The 22,550-nt window shown below is 46.5% G+C and overlaps 3 protein-coding genes across 5 annotated transcripts in view; 2 read left to right on the top strand and 1 right to left on the bottom strand.

Annotated features, from left to right (window-relative positions):
• Positions 1-33: 33 nt before the first annotated feature.
• Dnajc14 (DnaJ heat shock protein family (Hsp40) member C14) lies at positions 34-11,828 on the top strand. The gene is made up of 7 exons (XM_006987314.4): positions 34-337; positions 840-2,311; positions 6,543-6,649; positions 7,043-7,162; positions 10,649-10,809; positions 10,898-11,000; positions 11,156-11,828. The coding sequence occupies exons 2-7, from the start codon at positions 899-901 to the stop codon at positions 11,364-11,366; spliced, it is 2,115 nt and encodes a 704-aa protein (XP_006987376.1). The 5' UTR covers positions 34-337; positions 840-898; the 3' UTR covers positions 11,367-11,828.
• A 573-nt stretch (positions 11,829-12,401) lies between these two features.
• On the bottom strand, positions 12,402-15,793 carry Ormdl2 (ORMDL sphingolipid biosynthesis regulator 2). 2 transcript variants are annotated; one of them, XM_016005871.3, is made up of 4 exons: positions 15,661-15,793; positions 14,417-14,591; positions 14,100-14,251; positions 12,402-12,909 (listed from the first exon to the last, which is right to left on the bottom strand). In XM_016005871.3, the coding sequence occupies exons 2-4, from the start codon at positions 14,588-14,590 to the stop codon at positions 12,774-12,776; spliced, it is 462 nt and encodes a 153-aa protein (XP_015861357.1). In that variant the 5' UTR covers position 14,591; positions 15,661-15,793; the 3' UTR covers positions 12,402-12,773. The 2 variants fall into 2 exon arrangements, with proteins under 2 accessions (XP_015861357.1, XP_042119468.1); XM_042263534.2 differs by lacking the exon at positions 15,661-15,793 and adding an exon at positions 14,985-15,047.
• Positions 15,794-15,936: 143 nt separating this feature from the next.
• The window catches only part of Sarnp (SAP domain containing ribonucleoprotein), a 59,395-nt gene continuing 52,781 nt past the window's right edge, over positions 15,937-22,550 (top strand). For both annotated transcript variants that reach the window (XM_042263524.2, XM_042263523.2), the window contains exon 1: positions 15,937-16,074. In XM_042263524.2, coding sequence (XP_042119458.1) covers positions 16,039-16,074 — 36 coding nt within the window. In that variant the 5' untranslated portion in view covers positions 15,937-16,038. The remainder of the gene's footprint in view (positions 16,075-22,550) is intronic.

Here is a 22,550-nt window from a genome sequence, read left to right as displayed (position 1 = left end):
GCCGCTTTAAGGGGGCGGGGCCGGGGCCGCTGTAAGGGGGCGGGGCCGGGGCGCCCTAGCGCCGCCCCCTGGGCTCGACGACGCCCGCGCCGGCTCGCGCCGCCGCCAACAGCTTTTCTCTTCCCTTCCCGTCTTTCCCCGCCCCTCGCTCCGCTCCGCTCCGCTCCCCCCCCCCCCACGGTGACCCCGGAAGTGGAAGTAGGCCGCCGCGGCGGCGGGGACGGAAGGCGGAAGCGGAGCGTGAGCGGGAGGCGGAGCCGGGGGAGCTGCTCTCGTAGCTCCCCCTGGCCTCCGGCGCGGCTGCTGCTCGAGGGGGAGGAGTTACCGCCGCTGTTCGGTACGTCGTCCCCTGCCCCTGGTCCCCGGGCGGGGGGTTCCCGGGGCGGGGGGCGCCTTTTGCCGGGGCACCGCGTAGGCTCCGCCCTTGGCTTTCCCCCCTGAAGCTGTGCCGTCCCCACCCTTTCCTGACAGATCGCGGCCTCTCTCTTCCAGGCAGTCTTTTTTTTATTTTAAGACTAATCCCCCCCTCCCCGACCACACCCTTTGCGGTGACCCCACCCCCCCACCCGTCTCCCAGATCCGAAGAGAGTTGAGTTTCCTGGGGGGTAGGGGGGGGAAGAAGACACAGCATGAAGATCTCGGGGGTCGGGGGGGCCTTTCTGAGGTCGGGGTTGGTGCAAGCAGGGTTTGTGGTCAGTCTCATTCCGGTTTATTGTTAGGGTTAGCGAAATGTCCCCCAAACAGTTCGCGCCTCCGCGGTAGGGGGAGTGGGGGCATTGTTGAACTTTCCCTCTCGGCTCTGTCCCTGACCGTCCCCCAACTTGATGCCTTTGTTGCAGGCAGTGGAACTTGAACCAGGATGGCTGTGACCTAAAGTCCGGCAGGAAGCCCCGGGGTCATGGCCCAGAAGCACCCCGGAGAAGGAGGGTTGTGTGGAGCCCAGCACAGCTGTGGTGCCTCCCTCAGGACCTCAGGACCCTCTGTGGACCCTGGAAAACTTTCATTCTCAGGACTCGGGGACTCATCGGAGACGGCTCCTAATGGTACGCGCTGCCTCGCCGAGCGCTCTGGTCCTAAGTACACACAGCCCCCGAACCCAGCCCACTGGTCGGATCCAAGCCATGGTCCTCCAAGGGGTCCGGGACCACCTAGGGAAGGAGGTGACCCTGACGAGAGTGACGCGTCTTCGGAAGAGTCCGGAGTGGACCAGGAGCTCTCAAGAGATAATGAGACTGGGTACCAGGAGGATGGCAGCCCTTCTTTTCTTTCCATTCCATCTGCGTGTAACTGCCGGGGAAGCAGCCCTGGAGTCCCTGAAGGGGCTCACTCTGAGGAAGGAGATGGCCCTTCTGGCAACTTCTGCCACCATTGCACCTCTCCAGCCTTGGGGGAAGATGAAGAATTAGAAGAAGAATATGATGATGAGGAACCTCTTAAGTTTCCCAGTGATTTCTCACGTGTGTCCAGTGGGAAGAAACCCCCATCCCGGAGGCAGAGACACCGTTTTTTGACCAAGGAGGATACTCGGGATAGTGGACGCAGAGATCCCAGGTCTCCTGGTCGTCATCGGCTGGGCCGAAAACGAAATCAGGCGGATAAGCGCAGAGGCCTGGGACTGTGGGGAGTAGAGGAACTATGTCAGCTTGGACAGGCGGGCTTCTGGTGGCTGATTGAACTTCTGGTATTGGTGGGAGAGTATGTAGAAACTTGTGGCCATCTCATTTATGCATGCAGGCAGCTGAAAGGCAGTGATCTGGACCTTTTTCGAGTTTGGGTGGGAGTCTGGGCAGGGAGATTGGGGGGCTGGGCCCAGGTGATGGCCCAGTTTCTAAGCCAGAGCTTTTACTGTGCAGCGGGGCTACTCACCCGTTTTCTTAGGCTAGTGGGTGCTTTCCTACTTCTGGCTCTTGCCCTCTTTTTGGGTTGTCTACAGTTGGGCTGGCGGTTTTTGGTGGGCCTGGGTGACCGTTTAGGCTGGAGGGATAAGACCACTTGGATGTTCTCTTGGCTGGATTCTCCAGCCTTGCACCGTGGCTTGACTCTGTTTCGAGATAGCAGGGCATGGCAGCAGCTGGTAAGATTGGTTCAGTGGAACTGGCTGGAGTTGCCTTGGGTCAAGCAGAGGACTAGTAAGCAAGGTAATGCAACTGCAGCTAGTGGGCGCTCCTGCCAGCCAGAAGAGGAAGTGGCCCGCCTTTTGACCATGGCTGGGGTTCCTGAGGATGAACTCAACCCTTTTCATGTGCTGGGGGTTGAAGCTACAGCATCAGATATTGAACTGAAGAAGGCTTATAGGCAGCTAGCGGTGATGGTGAGTATCCTTTGCTGCTTCTCCTTCCTCTTTTGTATTTTCTGTTCCAGTTTTAGGGAGTGTAAAATTAAGGGAAGACTGAGCAGGAGGCCAACTTGGAGCTGAAGGATTGCATCCCTTTGTTTTGTTTCTGAGGCAGGGTATCACTATGTAGACAGGCTAGCCTAGATCTCATGATTCTCCTGCCTCCACCTCTGAGTGCTGTGATTTATAGGCACTTGTCACTATTCCTAGCTAAGGGACACATTCTCAGGAAAGAGTCATAAAGACTTTTCTCTGACTAGGGATCTAACTTTCTCTCTGTTTAGTGTTTTGTCATGAGTTTTTTTGGGGGGCAGGGGGTGTCATATAACAGGCAGGGTTGAACTCACTCACTCTGCAGTAGCTAAATGAAATCCTTTTACTTAGGTTAGGGAGAGGCCCAGGCAGGCAGTACCTTAGTTGCTCTCATCTGAACAAAGGAATTTTTGTTTTGTTGTTTGGGGTAAGGTATTGCTGTGTAGCTCCAGCTAACTTTGAATCTGTGATTCTCCTGCCTTTGCTTGTGAAGTGCTGGGATTATGGGTGTGCATTACCATGAATGGTAAAGGAGGAATTTAAAGAAAAAAGATTATTTTTGTTTTTGTTTTTTTAGAGACAGGGTTTGTGTAGCCTTGGCTGTCCTGGAACTCGCTCTGTAGACCTTAGGCTCACAGAGATCCACCTGCCTCTGCCTCCCGAGGGTTAAAGGCGTGCAGCAATGCCTGGCAAGAAATTATCTTTTTGGATTTATTTTGTGTGTGTGAGGTTTGCCTCCATGTGTGCATGTACGCCATGTGCAGCTTGGAAAAGGGGGAGATGAAGAGTGTGGGTCCCTGGAGCTTGAGTCAGTTATGGCTGTGAGCCACCATGTGGGAACTGGGACTGAACCGGGTCCTCTACAAGACCACCGAGTATTTTAGCCACTGAGACGTCTCTCCAGCCCCAACAGGAGATTTAAACGTGGAGAAAACCAGCCTCCCCTAGAGAGGCAGGTGTAGACCTAGTGTGGGAGTGTTCAGGATGTCCACGTGAGTGGTTATTCCAGGACCAGGAAGAAGAAAACACCTTTTTCCCTGTGAGATTGAGGATGGAGTCCAGGGCCTGTGCATGCTAGGCAGGTGCTGTCCCACTGATGTGCACACATCCCTAACCTGAAAACAGGAATTTTAAGGCTCAGAATATGAAAGGAAAGGAGCATAAATCATAAGAGAGCCATGTATGTCATGTACACGAAGATATGTTGCTTTTGTTAACTGTAGGTGGGAATTTCGATGTACTGTATACTTGAGAGAAATTAAATTTTTTTTTTGCAGTACTGAGGATCAAACCTAGAGTCTTGCTCACTCTACGCATACACTCTACAACTGAGCTAAAGCCCTCAGCCATGCTATTGCTATTTCTGTTTGTACAAGTAAAACTATAGTATGAATATAAGTAATGTGTGTAAAATTGCACCTGAGGCTGATTTGACTGAATATATGGGCCTGGATTAATAAAACATTACAATACACAAATTACCACAGTGGCACTATGACATAAAGTGGAATGGGTACCCAAGGTTTTCCTTGACAACTGAAAGTACAATAAGGTCCCAGACTGATAACTTAGCAAGGAACTTAATTTGGTGGGAAAGACATGTTCCTTAGTGGATGGCCTGGAATATTCTTAGAGTAGATAACAATTACTTTGTTCCTTAAATTGTTACTAATAGTAGTAGAACTCCTTTGTTTCCCCCTCATGTCTTTTAGCAGACATGTTCTCTTGGAGAATATCATTCTTACAAACATTCTTGTTTTCCAACTTGTCTTGGAGTAGAGGTGTTCCCTTGTCCTTTATATACCCAGTTCTACCCCCAAAATCTCTCTTGTTCTGGGCTAGAATTCCTGTTGGCTTCTCTTATATAACCTAGGCCCCAGTGTGAATACCTTTAAAGGGCTGTTATATTAGCTTGAGACTGTGAAGTTTAAAAGCATTCTTTTTATTTGGCATCAGTGATGAGACTCATCTCTGTGCTTTTGGGTGTGCAGATGGGAAAAATCAGGAAGCTGTAGGAGGATAGGCTATTGTTGTGGAAAAAAGGCTGAAAAAGCATATAAAAACTTCTGAGATCTTAATACACTTTCATTTCTAGAACAGAAAGGCAGACTAGTAGAAAGTTTCAGATGTGAGGGTCTCCGAGTTACTTTTCTGTTGCTATGAAGAGACACCATGATTAAGGCAACTTATAAAAGGAAGCGCTTAATTGGGAGCTTGCTTATAGTTTCAGAGAATGAGTTCGTGACCATCATGGCGAGAAGCATGGCAGCAGACATGGTGCTGGAGCAGTAGCTAAGAGCCTACATCTGATCTGAAAGGGAGAGGAAGAGAGGAGAGACTGGATTTGAATTTTAGGATCCTACTGCTTGGTTTATAGGAATGTGCTACCACTCGCAATTTCACATAAAAATTTTTTTGTTTGTTTTGTTTTTCTACACAGGGTTTCTCTGTTTAACAGCCTTGGCTGTCCTGGAGCTTGCTTTGTAGACCAGGCTGACCTTGAACTCAGAGATCTGCCTGCCTCTGCCTTTCTTGTGCTGGGACTAAAGGTGTGCACCACCGTGCCCTGCCAAATAAGAAAATTTGAACTTGGAAAAGAATGAGTTTGAAGGTGCAACATATTGGAAACTTTTATATTAAGACTGCTAATAAAACTAAAATGCAAGGGCTTTCAGTGTCCGCTGGGAAGATTCACATATCCCTGTTTGGTTAGGAGTTTCCTGATACATGGGACTTTCAGAGCTAATCTGGGATAGTTCCAGACAAACTGGGATGGAAGATTATCCTAGAGCCAGATTCTGTGACACATACTTTATATGGAAACTTTGTCTGTTGTTCGTGAATGTGGTCACATGTGGGGTGGGGTGGGGTCAGCGCACAGCTTCAGGTGTTGGTCCTTGCCTTCTACCTTGTTTAGACAGCGTCTCTTCATTGTTTTCTACTGCTTATACTAGACTAGCTGGCTTCTGAGGGTTCTCTTGTCTCTACTTTCCATCTCCTCGTAGGAATGTAGGGATGCTTAGGCTTATAGACACTTGATCTCTGTATAGTCCAGCTTTTATGTGAGTTCTGGGGATGTGAACTCAGGTCCTAATGCTTACACAGCAAGCACCTTTACCCACTAAGCCATCTTTATATATATATTGTTTTGTTTTGTTTTTTTTTGAGACAGGGTTTCTCTGTGTAGTTTTGGTGCCTGTCCTGGATCTCGCTCTGTAGAGCAGGCTGGCCTTGAACTAACAGAGATCCACCTGGCTCTGCCTTCCAAGTCCTGGGATTAAAGGTGTGTGCCACTGCCACCTGGCTCATAGATTTTCTTATTTAATCCTCTTAATCCTCTTAAAAATCTATGACAGATAAAAATATTCAAGGCCATACATCTTAAAAGAAAAGCCTGAATTTAAACTCAGCTCTTTCCACAAGCTATAGTAATTGACCATGAAACTATATTGATTCTCTAAAAGGATAAGGAAAGAGAACTCTTTGATATAATAATATCCATGAGGGTCTAAGGACAAGCACAGGCTTGTAGTGGACTTAAGTTCAGTCCCCAGCATCCATGCTGGACAACTCATAGCTGCCTACAACTCCAACTCCAAGGGGATCTACCACCTCTGGCTTCCAGAGGCACCTCACTTATGAACACACATCCACACATGGACACACATGTATATACACATAATTAAGAAAAAATAAAACCTAGCTGGGCAGTCAGTGGCAGTGCATGACCTTAATCCCAGCACTCTGAAGGCAGAGGCAGGCAGATCTCTGTGAGTTCAAGGCTAGCCTGGTCTAGAAATCAAGTTCCAGGACAGCCAGAGCTGTTACACAGAAAAACCCTGTCTGGGGGAGAAAACAAAAAAGTAAATCTTTAAAAAAGAGAAGGGTCTGGAAAGATGGCTCAGAGGTTAAGAGTACTCACTTGTTGCTCATGTGGCTTACAACTATCTGTAACTCCCATTCCTGGAGATGTGACACCCTCTTCATGGGTGCCCGGCATGCACATGGTGTGCATGTGTACATATGGGTATGCTCTCACAGACACAGACACACAGACACACACACAGACACACACACACACACACACACACACACACACACACACACACACACGACCTGAGGTGGAGGAGGGTTGGAATTGATTTGTGATGAAATTTCTTTGTGTTTTGTGTAGGTTCATCCTGATAAAAATCATCATCCCAGGGCTGAGGAGGCCTTCAAAGTTTTGCGGGCAGCTTGGGACATTGTCAGCAACCCAGAGAGGCGGAAGGAGTATGAGATGTGAGTTTAAAATGGGACATTTCAGGTGAGGTAGATGGGACATCCTCAGTAGAAGGCCCTGGACTTGTGGGTGGAGACTCCAGGCAGAAAGGCGTCAATTGTCTTTCTAGCTGAGCCAGCAGCTAGAGCAGTGGCTCTTAACCGCACGTCATGACCCATTCGGGGCCAGATGACTTTCACATGGATTGCATGTCAGATATCCTGCCTGTCAGATATTAATTGCAGTTATGAAGTAGCATCAAAAATAATGTTATGGTTGGGGGTCACCACACCATGAGGAAATGTATTAAAGGGTCATAGCATCAAGAAGGTTGAGAACCACTGCTGTAGAAGCATCCAGATCTGTCTCTTTTTTCCTTAATTCTCTGACCTAGAAAGCCTTTCTCCTTTTAGGAAACGAATGGCAGAGAATGAGCTGAGCCGGTCAGTGAATGAGTTTCTGTCGAAGCTACAAGATGACCTCAAGGAGGCAATGAATACTATGATGTGTAGCCGATGCCAAGGAAAGCATAGGTATGAAACAGGACCCAGGAGTGTGACAGCTACAGCCAGAGATTTGGTAACCAAAGACCTTCCTTTGAGTGTTGTTGTTAACTGTGGAGTACAGACGATGAGGAAAAAGACCCCAAGTCTTCTACTTTTGCGCTCTTACTAAGAGACTGAGGATTTAGGGCTGGAGAGATGGCTCCATGGTCAAGAGCATTGCTGTTTTCCCGGAGGATCCAGTTTCTGCTACCGGCACCTACAGCAGATGCTTCACAACTGTCTGTAGCTACAGCTCTAGCCAGACTGCTCTGGCTCTGAGGTCATCTGCAGGGATGCACACATACTTACATGCATACATACATATAACTTAAAAATTATAAAAACAAACCTTTTTTTTTTCTTTTTGGTTTTTGGAGATAGGGTTTCTTTATGTAGTTCTGGCTGTTTTGAAACTTACTCTGTAGACCAGACTGGCCTCAAACTCACAGAGATCCACCTGCCTCTGCCTCCCGAGTGCTGGAATAAAGGTGTACTCCACCATCGCCAGGCTAAAATCTAATCTTTAAAATAAACAGATTGAGGGTTGGGCTGGAGAGATGGCTCAGAGGTTAAGAACACTGGCTGTTCTTCCAGAGGTCCTGAGTTCAATTCCCAGCAACCACATGGTGGCCCACAACCATCTGTTATGAGATCTGGTGCCCTCTTCTGGTGTGCAGGAAGAACAATGTATACATAATAAATGAATAAAAAAAATAAAATAAAAGAGTGTTTGTTAAAAAAAAAAAAGATTGAGGGTCTCAACTGCTGATGCCAAAATACAGCTCTCATTAACCAGGTGTGATGACACATGCCTATAATGCCAGCATTCAGGAGGTGGAAGCAGGAGATCTGAGGTTCAAGACCATTCACAGCTATATATCAAGTTCAAGGCTAGGCTGGGCTATGTGAGATCCTGTCTCACCTTAAAGGCAATAAAAGTTAATTCTGTAGCCACATAGGAATGATCATGGCCTGGAGCATAGATTCAGGTTATCTGCCAAACCATGTTCAAACATAGTAACAGTTTAGGAAGTTTTTATTTACTTATTTTTTAGATTTTAAAATTGATTTTATGTGTGTGTGCCTGTATATATGCATACTACTTGTGTGCCTGGTGCTGGAGAAAAGTCAGAAGTGGGCATCAAGGACTGGAGACTGGTGGTTAAGAACACTGGCTGTTATTCCAGAATACCCAGGTTCAATTCCCAGCAGTCATATGGTGGCTCACAACCATCTATAACTCCAATCCCATAGGATCTGATACCCAGTGCCTTTTCTGACCCCAAGGGCACCAGATATGCATGTGGTACACAGACATATAAACACTTATACACATAAAAGAAATAAAATTTAAAAACCAAAATAAAATGACACTGATTCTATCCATTAAAAAAAAGGGGGCATCAAATTCCCTAGAACTGGAGTTACAGATTGTTGTAAGCTGGGAATCAAACCCAGGTCCTCTGTAAGAGCAACAAGTGCTCTTAACTGCTGAGCCATCTCTCCAGGTCCTGAAGTTATTTTTCTTAAATCTTTTAAATTACATTTTTTACTTGTGTAGATTTGCTTGCTGCATGCATGTGTGTGTACCCAGAGGCGTGGAGGTGGGAGTCCTTTGACAACTTGGTGGAGTTCTCTCCTTCCACCATGTGAACCCTGGGGATGAATGGAGGTCATCAGGCTTGGTGGCACATGTCTTTATCCACTGAGTCATCGTACCAGTCCAAATTTTTATAGTTAAAGAATAAAACTTATAAATCAAGCACTTAAATTTTTTTTCTTTTAGATTTATGTGTGTATGAGTGTTTTGATTGCATATACATATATGCACCATGTGTGTCTGGTGCCTATAGAGCTCAGAAAAGGGCATTGGATCTCCTGCAGCTGGAGTTCCTGATGGTTGTGAGCCACTGTGTGAGTGCTGGAAACTAAACCTGGGTCCTTGGCAAGAGCAACAGCACCCTTAACCCTTGAGAGAGCAACAGCACTCTTAACCCCTGAGGGAGCAACAGCACCCTTAACCCCTGAGCCTCTTTCCAACTCAGGATGTCCTCACTGCACTGGTGGGAGTCAGTGGGCCTCGGGTGAAGCTCATGACAGCCTTAGTTCTGAGCTGGAGGAAGCCAGTGGTCTGCTCGTCTATTCCAAAGGATGTCCTAGTGGTCACAAGGCTGTGAGGGAAACCCAAGTGGGCAGTGAGTGGCTACCGAAGGGGCTAAAGGTAGTCAGTCCGACATAATTGGGCTATGGACACGCAGTGTTCAAATCCCACAGTCATCGTTAGTGCTAATCAACCACCTTTGTAAGATCTTTAACATCGTGTGGCTTTTTGGGGTGTGTATCATATAATTAGCAGTAGGAAAAGAAGAAAGGGTTCACAAGGCCTTACCTTTTTGAGGATTTATAGGCAGTTAATGGTTGTTGGAAGAGAGAAAATTTCTTTTTTTTCTTCTTTAAATTTTTTCATTTTTTTTTTTTTTTTTTTTTGGTTTTTTCGAGACAGGGTTTCTCTGTGTAGCTTTGCGCCTTTCCTGGAGCTCACTTGGTAGCCCAGGCTGGCCTCGAACTCACAGTGATCCGCCTGGCTCTGCCTCCCGAGTGCTGGGATTAAAGGCGTGCGCCACCACCGCCCGGCCAAATTTTTTCATTTTTTGAGACAAGGTTTCTCCGAGTAACAATCCTAGCTGTTCTGGAACTGTATTTGTAGACTAGGCTGTCCTCGAGGAAAGGAGATTTCATAAGTTGTATAGACACTGGTAAGGTGCCCATGCCATTGTAAGCAACACTAATGAAACTAATTAGGTCATTACAACCCCCTCCCCAAAACACACACAAACGGGGGGTGGGTGGGGCCAGAACATGAAAATAGAACATTAGTTAGGAAGAGGAGGGTATCAGTGGGAATAGGAGTAAGACAGAGAGGATAATAGGAGGTGAGTAGGATCAGAATACACTGTATACATGTATGAAAATATAATCAAAGCCATTATTGTCTTTAATTGTTTCTTTTTTTTTTTTTTTTTTTTTTTTTTTTTTTTGGTTTTTCGAGACAGGGTTTCTCTGTGTAGCTTTGCGCCTTTCCTGGAACTCACTTGGTAGTCCAGGCTGGCCTTGAATTGACAGAGATCTGCCTGGCTCTGCCTCCCGAGTGCTGGGATTAAAGGCGTGCACCACCACCATCCAGCTCGTCTATAATTGTTATATGCTAATAAAAACAGAAAAAGAAAGAGAAATTAGTTTAAATATAGAAACATGAAAGTAGAGTATGGAACTACACTCCTGTAATCCCAGCATTTAGGAGTCTAAGGTAGAAGGCATTATATGCTTAAGTCTAGCCTGGGCTACTAAAAGAAAGTTGAAGGCAGGGTATAGAGAAGCAGATGTAGCTGAGTAAAGGTAACTTTTAGTGTTTGGCTATATGTGACAGTAGTGACCACTTGAAAAGTATTAAGGAATTCTTGTTTTGGGTTGCAGGAGGTTTGAAATGGACCGGGAACCTAAGAGTGCCAGATACTGTGCTGAGTGTAACAGGCTGCATCCTGCTGAGGAGGGAGACTTTTGGGCAGAGTCGAGCATGTTAGGCCTCAAGATCACCTACTTTGCACTGATGGATGGAAAGGTCTATGACATCACAGGTACACTTCTGACCTCTAAGTACAAGATCATATTTCTTTATCTCATTTGCTGTGGATGGATGTTTTGGGTAATTATCTCTATTCGCAGAGTGGGCTGGATGCCAGCGTGTGGGAATCTCTCCAGATACCCACAGAGTTCCTTACCACATCTCATTTGGTTCTCGGGTTCCTGGCACCAGTGGTCGGCAGAGGTAGGTGTCACTTCTCTCTCTTAACCACTGTTTCATTTGTGAGTATGGTTTCAGATGCCCAGCTCTTTAGGAGGGTTGGGAACTGACCCTCTGTGTGGTTAATTTCGGTAGCTGACTGTAATGTCTCCTGCCTCATTATATTTTTTCTCCCTCAGAGCCACTCCAGAGGCCCCTCCTGCTGACCTGCAGGATTTCTTGAGCCGGATCTTTCAAGCACCCCCAGGGCAGATGTCAAATGGGAACTTCTTTGCAGCGCCTCACCCTGGCCCTGGGGCCACTCCGACCTCCAAGCCCAGCAGTACAGTACCCAAGGGAGAAGCCAAACCTAAACGGCGGAAGAAAGTGAGGCGGCCCTTCCAACGTTGACACCCTTCTCTTCCTTCCTCAAATCAATGTCAGGGAGTCAAAAGGGCTGTGTACAGCACAGGATGGAATTTGATTTGTTTATTTTTAAATACTTTAAAAAGGGAAAAATTTAAATTGTTCACTCAGTACTTAGAGGAAGTCCATGACCTATTCCCTCCCTTCCCCAACACCTAGGAACTGAATCTTGTCTTCTGACAATACCAAAGAAATAGGAGGTGGCTAGAGCAACGAGCTTAGGGTCTGGACCTAGTCCAGTCAGTCTGTTCCTAAGGTGTGGGAACTGGGGATTTCTCTGGGGTCTGTATGCCTTTATCTTATCATTTGCTCTCAGAGCAAGTGAAACACACCCCATTTTAAATGAGTGTATCTTATTTCTTAACCCCCTTTACCCTGATGTACTAGCTAAAAGAATAAGCATGTAGCCCTAATTTTGGAGATACAGAATTCAGAGTGGAAACTGAATTTTTCCTCTGACTTTTCACTTTATGGGAAACCACCTAACTTCAGGCTTGTTGTTGCAAGGATGGCCAAAATTAATTAATTTTTAAAAAGCAGACTTATGCCCTGTGCCCTTGGGTGAGGGGGAAGTACAGAGGGGTTCCCAGAGGCCCCCTTGTGAGCCAAGGGTTTGTATTTTTTTAAGTTTGTTCATATTTGTATGTACATATCTATTTAAAGCCAGGGGATTATCTTTCTATAAATATATAACTGGCAACTTATATCTTCCTTCTTTTCTTTGCCCATGTAGCTGTGAGTCCTTTTCTGTTTTCTTTTGGAGACAGTCTTACTATGTAGCCCAGGCTGGCCTCCAGCTTGCAGTGATTCTTCTGCTTCTGCCTCCTGAGGGCTGGCCTGTGCCACCACACCAGCTCAGGAGCACTTTTTTCTTTTTTGAGGATTCTTTCCTTGCTGTTAGCTGAGAGTGAAGGGTACCCCATATTGGATCAAAGGAGTAGTGATAAAAATTTGCTTAAATTTTTTATAGTAAGTCAGGATTCCGTATTTCCTCCCCAGCATTATGAGAACATCTCTCTGTTCTTCTTGCTTATCAAATTTCAGTCACAACTGAAAAGACTTTATTTTAAGGAAAATATACAGCAAACAGAACTTGAAGGTGGTAGGTTTGGAAGACATGGAAAACATAATCACCAGACAAGCTGCCTGGATGGCTTCGTGCTGTACAGAGAAGAATGGTGTGGCCCTTAACCTCATCCACCTTCCCTGAGTCAGAGAATCCTGACCCTATTAAGGCTGGGCCCAGGAACCCCATTTTTCAATTTCTTCCTCCTTGGAGTTTAGAAGGGTTTGTCTTATCTCTCAGGCTTCCAAGATACAGAAGAAACAGAAACCATTATCTCTTTGTTCCAGTGCCTTCCCTCAATGCCTGCAGAACTCTCAACCCATCTTTTAGTATTTGTTGATTCCAAAGAGACGAACCCCGTGGAATTGGGGTAGCTTAGGCAGCAGTACGCTGAGCAGTGAGGCAGTGTTGATGAGGAAATGAGCAGCATCATACTTGGTGTAGAAGCTGGCCAGCAGGTAGCTAGGGAGAAGAAAATAGGATGACCAAGGTTGGCCTTCCACACCCACATTCATGCCTTTCCAGTGATTGTTTTTTTCTATTTTGAATTACTAGTTTTATTGCATATAGTCCTTTGCAGTCCAAAACTACTTTAACTAAATCAACAGTATTTAATATGAGGTTTAGGATAAAACTAGACATTATAAATCATATTGTTTGCTAATCCCAGGGATTAATCCGAGGACTAATCCCAGGGCCTTGTGCTTGCTAGGCAAGCGTTCTACCACTGAGCCAAATCCCCAACTCCTGTTTGCTAATTGTTAATGATAAATTGCAAATGACAGCCAAAGCTGTTTCAGCCTGTATGACTTTTTTTTTTTTCTGAGACAGGGTTTCTCTATGTAGCTCTGGCTGTCCTGGAACTTGCTCTATAGACTGGCAGGCTGGCCTCTAATTTATAGAGATCTGCCTGCCTCTGCCTCCCAAGTGCTGGGATTAAAGGCGTGTACCACCACTACTACTACCACCACCACCACCACCACTACCACCACCACCACCACCACCACCCCCCAGCACCTGTATGACTTTTGGATCCCCTTTGCTTCCTTTCCCCAAATCAGTTTTACCTTTTAACCATTAATATCAATTCTGCCTTTACCTATTTGCTTCTTTTGTGATTGTAAAATCACTTGGATTTAGACAGGAGTTTGGTTTATTTTCAGTCCCTTCTCCCTTTCCTTATTACCATGGAACCAGCAGGGAATGCTTGACTATTACCTTGTACTTTATAATACTCTGTAGGCTTAGGACTAGTATACTAGTCCATACACACTCTGTGTGTGTGTGTTTGTATATGTAGGTACATGTTCATGCTTGGAGATCGGAGGTCAACATGTTTTTCCTCGATGGCTCTCCTCCACCTTTGTTTTAAGGTGGGGTTTCTTACTGACTCTGAAGTGCAGTACTTTGGCTAAGCTAGCTGCCTAGCAAGCCCTAGGGATCTCCCTGCCACCAGCTCGTCAGTGCTGCACTTCTAGGCACCCGTGGTTCTGTGTGGCCCCATCTGGCTTTTACGTGTGTGCTGGGACTGAACTCAGGTCGTCATGCCTGTGTGGTGAGCACGTGACTGACTGAGCCATTTCCCCACCCTAGCTCATCTTCCCTGGCCGTAGGCCGCTTGTGACCAGCATCTCCTCTAGCCCCAGACTCACAGTACAATAGGAGAGATGCTGAGGAACTTCCGGGAGGAGGTAAACTGTAGCCCATAGTCCATCTGCTCCCAGTGTGTCAACAGCCGAGCCTTTCCTTGGTCAGGGGTCTCGAAGGGTGTCCCTTTCACTGTATGTAGGAAGATGTACATTGCCTGGGAAGGAAAGGGACAGAATGAGGGCTAGAAAGTAGTCCTTCGGATCAAGAATTATGCTAAGATCCCAAAAGGAAGACATAAATTCCCAAACAGTTGGTGACTTTACTTTGTTTTGGTTGGGATAGACCTGGGTTGGGTACAAGGGTGTGGTTCAGTGCTCACCAGGTTATGGATGACGTTGGTCAGGGTCCAGACAACAGGAATGCTGAAGAAAGGGATGCTGAGCAGAACCACATGCAGCAGTCCTACCAAGATGATGTAGGCCAGCCAGATGCCCCGACTATTCATCACTCGAGTGTTGGGGTTCACTTCGCTGTGTGCCACCCCCACATTCATCCTACCACAGTGAGGGTCAGGCAGGAGTTGAACTCAGTCTCCTCTTAACCCTGATTGAGCTTGTTCCCCAGCTGTCTCCTGAAAAGCCCAGATCCCCTCAACTCTTGGGAATGAAAGAATTCCCCTAGCATGCAAAAAAGGGAAAACTGAAGACTGTTAAAACTCGAGAAGACGGAAGCAGCTGGGTGTGGTGGCTCATGCTTGTCATCCCCGTACTTGGGAGGTGTTTGAGGCATGAGGACAGTCGTGAGATCATTTCTCCAAAACAAACAAGAAAGCAAGAGGGCTAAGCTGGAAAAGAAAGGCATTTGCCACCAAGCTTAAAGACCTGAGGTGGATCCCCCGGACCCACAGTGGAAGCAGAGACTCCTGCAAGCTGTCCCGACTTCCATACCTGCCGTCGTTCGTGCATACCCACACAAGTGGTTTGTTTGGTTTTTAAGAAAGAAAAAAAGGTCCTTCCTACGATAGAAACATGGTGATTTTTACTCCCATCTGTACACTTCAACTGTAACATGAAACAGTAAGCTTAGACTGTGACGTTCACTTGAAGCATCAGGGGAGTTGGGAGTATTTTAATTTACCTTCTTGAGGAAGTTATTGAGTCATAAAGAGGTCACCCACACCCAGAGTTCCACAAGAAAGCTACGCAGTTAATCAAGGGGCCAGTAAGAAGGCATCCAGGATAAAGCTACTTCCGTCCCCATCTTTTTCTGGGGCTCGCCTGTTCCGTCTCTCACCCTTATGGCTGTCAACAGCCAGTAGCTTCGGCTCCAAGAACTTACGCGGTTTTTTACTTAGTCTAGGAAGGGACCTGAGCTCAGCCCCTCAAGAAATGGAGCCCTCACCCTTCCAGGGCTCTTGGCGTTCACACTCCTGCTAACGCAAACGCCTATTTCTTAACCTGCTCTTGCCTGTCCCCACAGTCCCCGAATCAAGGGCCGAGTCCGCCTAGGCTCCTCCCAGAGCCCCACTTTGGCACGTCTTCACGGGGACTCGCATCTCCGCCGCCCCTCCCGGTTCCCCCACCAGTGCCGCTCGGAAGCCTTCTCAAGCCGCGCAGCCCCTACCTGCCAGCTTCGGAAGCCCGTCCGGCGGGGGCGCGGCCAGGGCTCCACACCTGGGTCTCCAGGAAGTGGCCGCCCTTCGCCCGTCCGCGCTCTCCTATTGGTGGGGCGGAGCCGGCGCCGCCCCCGCCATTGGTCGGCTCTGCGGTGCGGACCTGCGGTTGGCCGCCTTTTCCAGCGTGTTAGGCCGCGCAAGCCCCGCCCTCCGCCGGGTCCGCCTTCTCGGGGGGCCGTGCGAAGCGGCCGAGAGGCGTGAGAGCGACGCCGCCCTTGACTAATGGGGAGAGCCGTTGGTGTGGGGTGGAGTAAGAGCGACGGCGATTGGCTGGACGGCCTGGGCTCCTGGCGGGGCCGCGCCGGGTCTGGGGTAAGCACAGCAAGATGGCGGCCGAGACGGTGGAGCTGCACAAGCTGAAGGTACGTTACCGGGAGGCCGGGGTGCGGCTTCCTGGAGGCCGAGGTCTGCACGGCGTCCTGCGCCGCCCGCCGCCCGCGCGGCTCCCGACTGGGCGCTTACATTCCTTCCCGGCGCCCGGTGCAGTCCTGTGCCTCCTTCCCTAGGCCCGCCTCGCAACCCCGTTCTCCTCAGGGCTGGAGCGCTGTCCTTACCCGTTGTTTCGGCTCTCTGCCCGTTGCCTTGTTGTCCGTCCCCCTCCCCGCTCGGCTGTGGAGCGCCCGCGGGCGTGTGCGCCCCTCTTTTCTCATTAGACCCGCATTACGTCAGTGGTCCTTCGCCCGTGGCCCACGCGGACCCCGAGTTAGGTTTTTCTGCTCATGGTGTGCTGTGTCCTCCAGCCCCGAAGCTGAGACCCCTCGTTGGCGTGCGTTTTCCCGAGCGTGTCCCCATCCTCCTTAACTAGCGGGGTGACGCCCCCGGCCTCCAAGTCTGAAACCAGAGAGGCCTTCAGATAGGAAGTCGGGGGGAGAGGCAGCTCGAGAGTGTGGAGTGACGACCACGTTAGCCCGAAAAGTGAGTTTTCTCCGGAGGTTCTCAGCCGGCCGCCCTCCCTAGAGAGGAGGTGTAGCTGTAGTATCTTGGAAATAGATGAAGCACGTTAGAAAACATTAGGATTTTGCTTGTCCTCTCTGTCATTGGGAAGGACCCTGGGTCTTTTGGTGCTGTTATTATTTTGTTTAATCTGTGTTTGTTATTGACGTGTCTGTGTCTGTGTGACTGTATGCCCGAGGAGGTTGGAAGAGGGGGTTGGATCTCCTGGAGCTGGAGTTACAGGCAGTTGTAAGCAGCCTGATGTGGGCGCTGAGAAGAGAATTGGGCTCCTCTACAAGAGCTATTTCTCTTTGTTGTTGTTGTTTTGTTTTTCGAGACAGGGTTTCTCCGTGTAGTTTTGGTGCCTGTCCTGGATCTCGCTCTGTAGCCCAGGCTGGCCCCTGCCTAAAGGCGTGTGCCCCCGCCGCCTGGCGCAGTAAATGCGCTTAACCGCTGAGCCATCTTTCCTTGGTGCCACTTCTTGGTGACATTCCGAACCACAGGTCCTGTTTTGAGTTTAAATTTTGGTAATCATACTTTTCTTAGACTTACACTTCGATGATTGTTCTGTTAGGACAGTGATTCTTTTTAGGAAGAATTAAGAAACCATGTTGATTATTGTTTGTGTTTTCACAAGTAGCTTTGCCGTTAGTTGTTTTGGTCACCTTATCCTGGAAACCTGGTACAAATCAAACTTACTCAGTAAAAATTAAAAACTGTTCTATTTATTTATTTATTGAAACAGGATCTCACTATGTAGCTCTAGCTGGCCTGGAGTTCACAAAGATCCTCCTATCTCTGCCTCCCAAGTGTTGAGATTAAAGGCATTCACCATCATGCCTGGTTTGTTTTGTTTTGTTGTTTTATTTTAATTATTGTATTGAGATAATTTTTCAAAAAGATTATGTGTACGGGCATTTTGCTTGTATGTATGTCTGTGTGCCTGCAGAATTACAGACAGTTGTTAGGCTCCGTGTGCCCTGGGAATTTAACCCGGGTCCTCTGAAAGAACAGCCAGTGCTCTTGAACTGTTGAGCCATTTCTCCAGCCCTGAAAACTTCTTTTTTTCTTAAAAGTTGGTGGTGATTGGGTCTGGAGAAGTGGTTAGGAGCACTGGCTCTTCTGGAGGACCTGCGTTTGGTTTCCAGCACCCAAGTCAAGTGGCTCACAACCACCTGGACACCGGCTCCAAGAGAACTGATCCTCTCTTCATGTGTCCTTAGGCACCTGCTCCTGTGTGTGTCACACACACACACACACACACACACACACACAGAGAAAGAGAGAGAGAGAGGGGGGGAATCATTTTTAATCTTGAAAAAAACCTTAATAATTGTTGAGATTTTTTTGTCCTTCTTAAAAAGTGTAAGTGTGAAGTGTGTGTAGAAAAAGTCCCTGTGGGCTGGAGAGATGGCTCATAGGTTAAGAGCACTGGCTGCTCTTCCAGAGGTCCTGAGTTCAATTCCCAGCAACCACATGGTGGCTCACAACCATCTGTAATGAGATCTGGTGTCCTCTTCTGGCTTGCAAAGCATGCACACAGAACACTGTATTTATAATAAATAAAATCTTAAAAAAAAAAAAAAAGAAAGAAAAAGAAGAAAAAGTCCCTATAATTTAATCTGTTCAGGTGATATGACCTTTTGACAGCAAATATGTTTCTTAACTATTGTACTCTCAACCTCATTAGTGGATTTCATGTTATTTTAGTTACTGTTAATTGATGGTGCTGAAATGAATTATCAGTGGTTTCCTAATGATTACTTGAACAAGTAAGAAAAATTTAGCAACTACCTCCATTTTATTTATCTGTATAAGTTATGTAGTTCTGTACTGTTATACATATTATAAAATATACACAGAAAATTAATTTTTAGGTGAAAGAGATTAAAAATTAGTGTGATATATTTTCTTGTTCATTCCCCTTTTTAAATCTTGGAGTAAGTCACTAGTTGTTCTATGACTTTCCTTTATGGATATTATATTTGCTTAAGGAGTTCTTCCTTCCAGCATACTAATATTTGTTACTTCAATAAACTTGCATTTGGTTGAATACATCCATCTAATGTCTTCTGACCTGATTTCAGGTGCTGTAGTCTGCAGAGCACATGAGGCGCTCCTGAGGCCTAGCAGGACTCACTCTTTAATCACATTTGCTTGTCTTTGCTTTTTCTCTAGAGCACTCCTTAAACTTTTGGAGGTCACAGATATCTTTGAAACTCTGATGAAAGGTACGGACCTTCTCCCCAGAAACAGGCATGTACAGTACTTTGCATGCAATGTAAGGGGCTCCATAAAATTACCTGGTAGCCCTGAGGAGTCCGTAGACCTCTGGTTAAGAACCCATATAAATTCTGGCTTTGAAGACAATGTTAGACTCTAATGTTGATCTTGATTAAGTAGTCTAACTTTTTGGATTGACTTAGAGTTTTTATTTTATTTCATTTGTCTTTGAAACAGGGACTATGTAGCTTTTGCTGGCTTAGAATTTGATATGTAGATTAGGCTGGCCTAGAACTCACTGAGATCTGCCTGCCTCCGTCTCCCAGTGCTGGGCTTAAAGGTAGGTGCCACATTATCAGCTGAAAAAGAAAAAGAAAAACACTTTCCACTGGGGAGTGGTGGTCCTTCCCACCCCCACCCCCCAGACAAGGTTTCTCTGTGTAGCTTTGGAGGCTGTCCTGGAACTCACTTTGTAGACCAGGCTGGCCTTGAACTCATGGTGGTGTACACCTTTAATCCCAGTACTTGGGAGGCAGGGGCAGGCAGATCTATGTGAGTTTGAGGCCAGCCTGGTCTACAGAATTAAGTTCCAGGACAACTTGGGCTAAACACAGAAAAAACCTGATTTGAACTTCCTCTGTGCCCCCCCCCCCCCCAAAAAAAAAAGCCAACTCTTTGGAAACCTGGCATTGTGGTGCATGTCTCTAGTCCAGCACTTGGGAAGCAGAGACATGTGGATCTCTGTGAATTCCAGGCTAGCTTGGTCTACATAGTGAGTTCCAGGACAGCCAAGGTGACATGGAAAGACCCTGTCTCAAAAAACCAAAGTTCTTTCCATTTTTATAAAGAGAAATTGGGACTTTAGTTCAGAGGAAAGGAACAAACTTTGAAGTATGAAGGGTTAAAACATCTGCATTGATACGTAAGTCCTTATCAAGTGCAAATTTCTGAAAAGTTGGTGGCAATGTAGTCCTTCTGACTCAGTTGGAAAGACTGAATTGTAGTTGAGAATGTCTTGAAGTATAACAACCAGATTTATAACTAATCATGATAAAAGGTGGAGAGAACCAGAAGGTATATAATAGTGTCATAGTGTTGAGAACAGTGAAGTATTTGCGTTATTGAAACATGAAGTATGTCAACATTGATGTTGCTGATGGTTCGGAAAGTTAGTGAAACTGTGGCTATAAAAGTAAATTGGAGTAGTGTTGAGGGTGGGGTTCTTGTTATTTGTTCTTTAATCTTTGTGTGTTCCTTTGTATGAATGCAGGCATGCGCATTTGTGGAAGTTAGAAGGCAATCTCTAGTGCCCATTTTTACCTACCACTGTGTTTGAAACAGGATCTCTTGTTTCATGCTGCCTATGCCAGGCAAGTTGGCCTCCCAGCTTCTGAGGACTTTTCTGTGTCTGCCTCCACTGTAGGAGTGCTAGGATTACATGCGACCTCATCTGAGTTTAGGTGGGCTCCAGGGATCAAAGGTCAGGTCCTGCTGAACTATTCAAACCCTCTTGTCTTTTTTTTTAGGTTAAGATAGGGCTTCTCTCTACCCCAGACTAACCTTAGGCTCAAGGTGAACCTCAGAAGAACCTTCTTTCTGTAACTGCCCTGGTTTTCTGGAACTCTCTGTAGACCAGGCTGGCCTCGAACTCACAGAGATCCACCTGGCTCAGCCTCCTGAGTGCTGGGATTAAAGGCATGGGCCACCACTGCCTGGCTAAAAAGAGTCTTCTTAAGTTGTATAAGCAGTTTGTGTGTGTGTGTGTGTGTGTGTGTGTGTGTGTGTGTGTGTGTGTGTGTGTAAAACAGTGCTATATAGCCCACATTGGGTTAGAATTTATGATCCCCTTGGCTCCATCACCTCTCAGGTGTTGGGATTTCATGAGGTGTAACCTGTTCAGTAGGAGGCAGGAGTTCTGTTAACTACTCAGTCATCTGTCTTTGTAGCCTTGAGCAGTTTTATTCTTGTGGCTGTAGCATAGGTAGGGAAGCTTTTGAAAAACTGAGAGGAGGAGACTGACCTGATCAGTTTGTGTTCTTTTGGCAGTGCTGAGGATGGGCTCTAGAGGAAAGACTGCTCTGTTAGGACTATTACAATAGTCCCTTCTGCCTCAGAGGGCCTTTTTATTATCTCTGCTAATCTCTTCATTCTACACTGTCACCCTCCAACTACTGTGCATAAGTTATTTCTTCAAAATGAATCTGTTCTTTATTTGCTGACATATTTGCTGTGTGGCAAACACCAATTGATGACATTTATATATATTAGCTGATTTTATTCTCATAATAACTCTGTAAAGTAAAATGCCTCTAGATCCTCATTTCAAAAGAAAAACTGAGGCCGATATAGTAATTGATTAATTTGCCCTAGTTCACTTATTGCAACTAATAAGTGGTTTGTCAGTCCAAGCAGTGTCTCCAGAATTCATGTTAAATTTCTTTTACATTTTCACTTTATATTTATTGTGTGTATGTGTCTGAATGTTGGCTTGTCTGTGCTGTGGCATACATGTGGACATCAAAGGACAACTTTGGGGAGTTTGTTCTCTTCTTCCTCAGTGGTATCAGTGGGTAGAACTTCAGGTTGTTGGGCTGGCATGTCAGGTGAGCACTTTCAGGAGGGTGTAGATTTGGTGGAACAGACCAATTGTGAGCTGGGAATCAAGCCTGGGCCTCTGGAAGAACCAACAGTGCTCTTAACCACTGAACCATCTCTTAGCCCTCACATTCCTTTTTTTGTTTGTTTGTTTTTGTTTTTTTCGAGACAGGGTTTCTCTGTGTAGCTTTGGTACCTTTCCTGGAACTCACTCTGTAGCCCAGGCTGGCCTTGAACTCGCAGAGATCCGCCTGCCTCTGCCTCCTGAGTGCTGGAATTAAAGGCGTGTGCCACCACCGCCCGGCCAGCCCTCCCATTCTTTGTGTGTGTGTGTGTGTGTGTGTGTGTGTGTGTGTGTGTGTGTGTGTGTGTGTATGTATGTATGTGTTAGGGTGGGTTGTGCCATGTCATACATTCGGAGGTCAAAAGAAAACTGTCAGGACTCTCCTTTTACTATGTAGGTACTTGGGTACTCAGATCATCAGGTTACTTTGTGTAAACACTTTTAATCCCAGCATGTGGGAAGCAGAGGTAGGTGAATCTTGGGGTTTGTTGTGGCCAGCCTTGACTACATAGTGAGTTAGAAGACAACCAAGGCTATGTAGAGAGACTCAGTCTCAATAAAAGAGGTTATTTAAAAACAAAACAAAACAGAAAAACAGAGTGGTGGTGCATGCCTTTAATCCCAGCCTTCAGGAAGCAGAGGCAGGTGGGTCTCTGTGAGTTTGAGGCCACTGTGAGTTTGAGGCCAGCCTGGTCTACAGAGTGAGTTCCAGGACAGCCAGGGCTGCACAGAGAGACCCTGCCTAGAAAAAACAACAATAAAAAACCCAGAGTCTTACTAACTATGTAGCCTAGGCTGGCTTGGAACTCTGTTGTTCCTTAAACTCATGGTCTTTCTGCCTCTACCTGTGAATGTTAGGATTATAAGCATGAGCCACTATGCTTGGTTTACTAGTTTAAATTTTCATAATTATCCTATAAAACTGGTATTCTCATTTTATAGATAAGGAAACTGAGGCATAAGAGACTGTACATTAATTTCCAGTAATACCTAGATGTAGGTAGTAAAGGTGGAATTTAACTC

Source organism: Peromyscus maniculatus, chromosome 18 (genome assembly GCF_049852395.1).
Source record: "Peromyscus maniculatus bairdii isolate BWxNUB_F1_BW_parent chromosome 18, HU_Pman_BW_mat_3.1, whole genome shotgun sequence".
NCBI lineage: Eukaryota > Metazoa > Chordata > Mammalia > Rodentia > Cricetidae > Peromyscus > Peromyscus maniculatus.
This window is presented reverse-complemented; position numbering and strand designations above follow the sequence as displayed.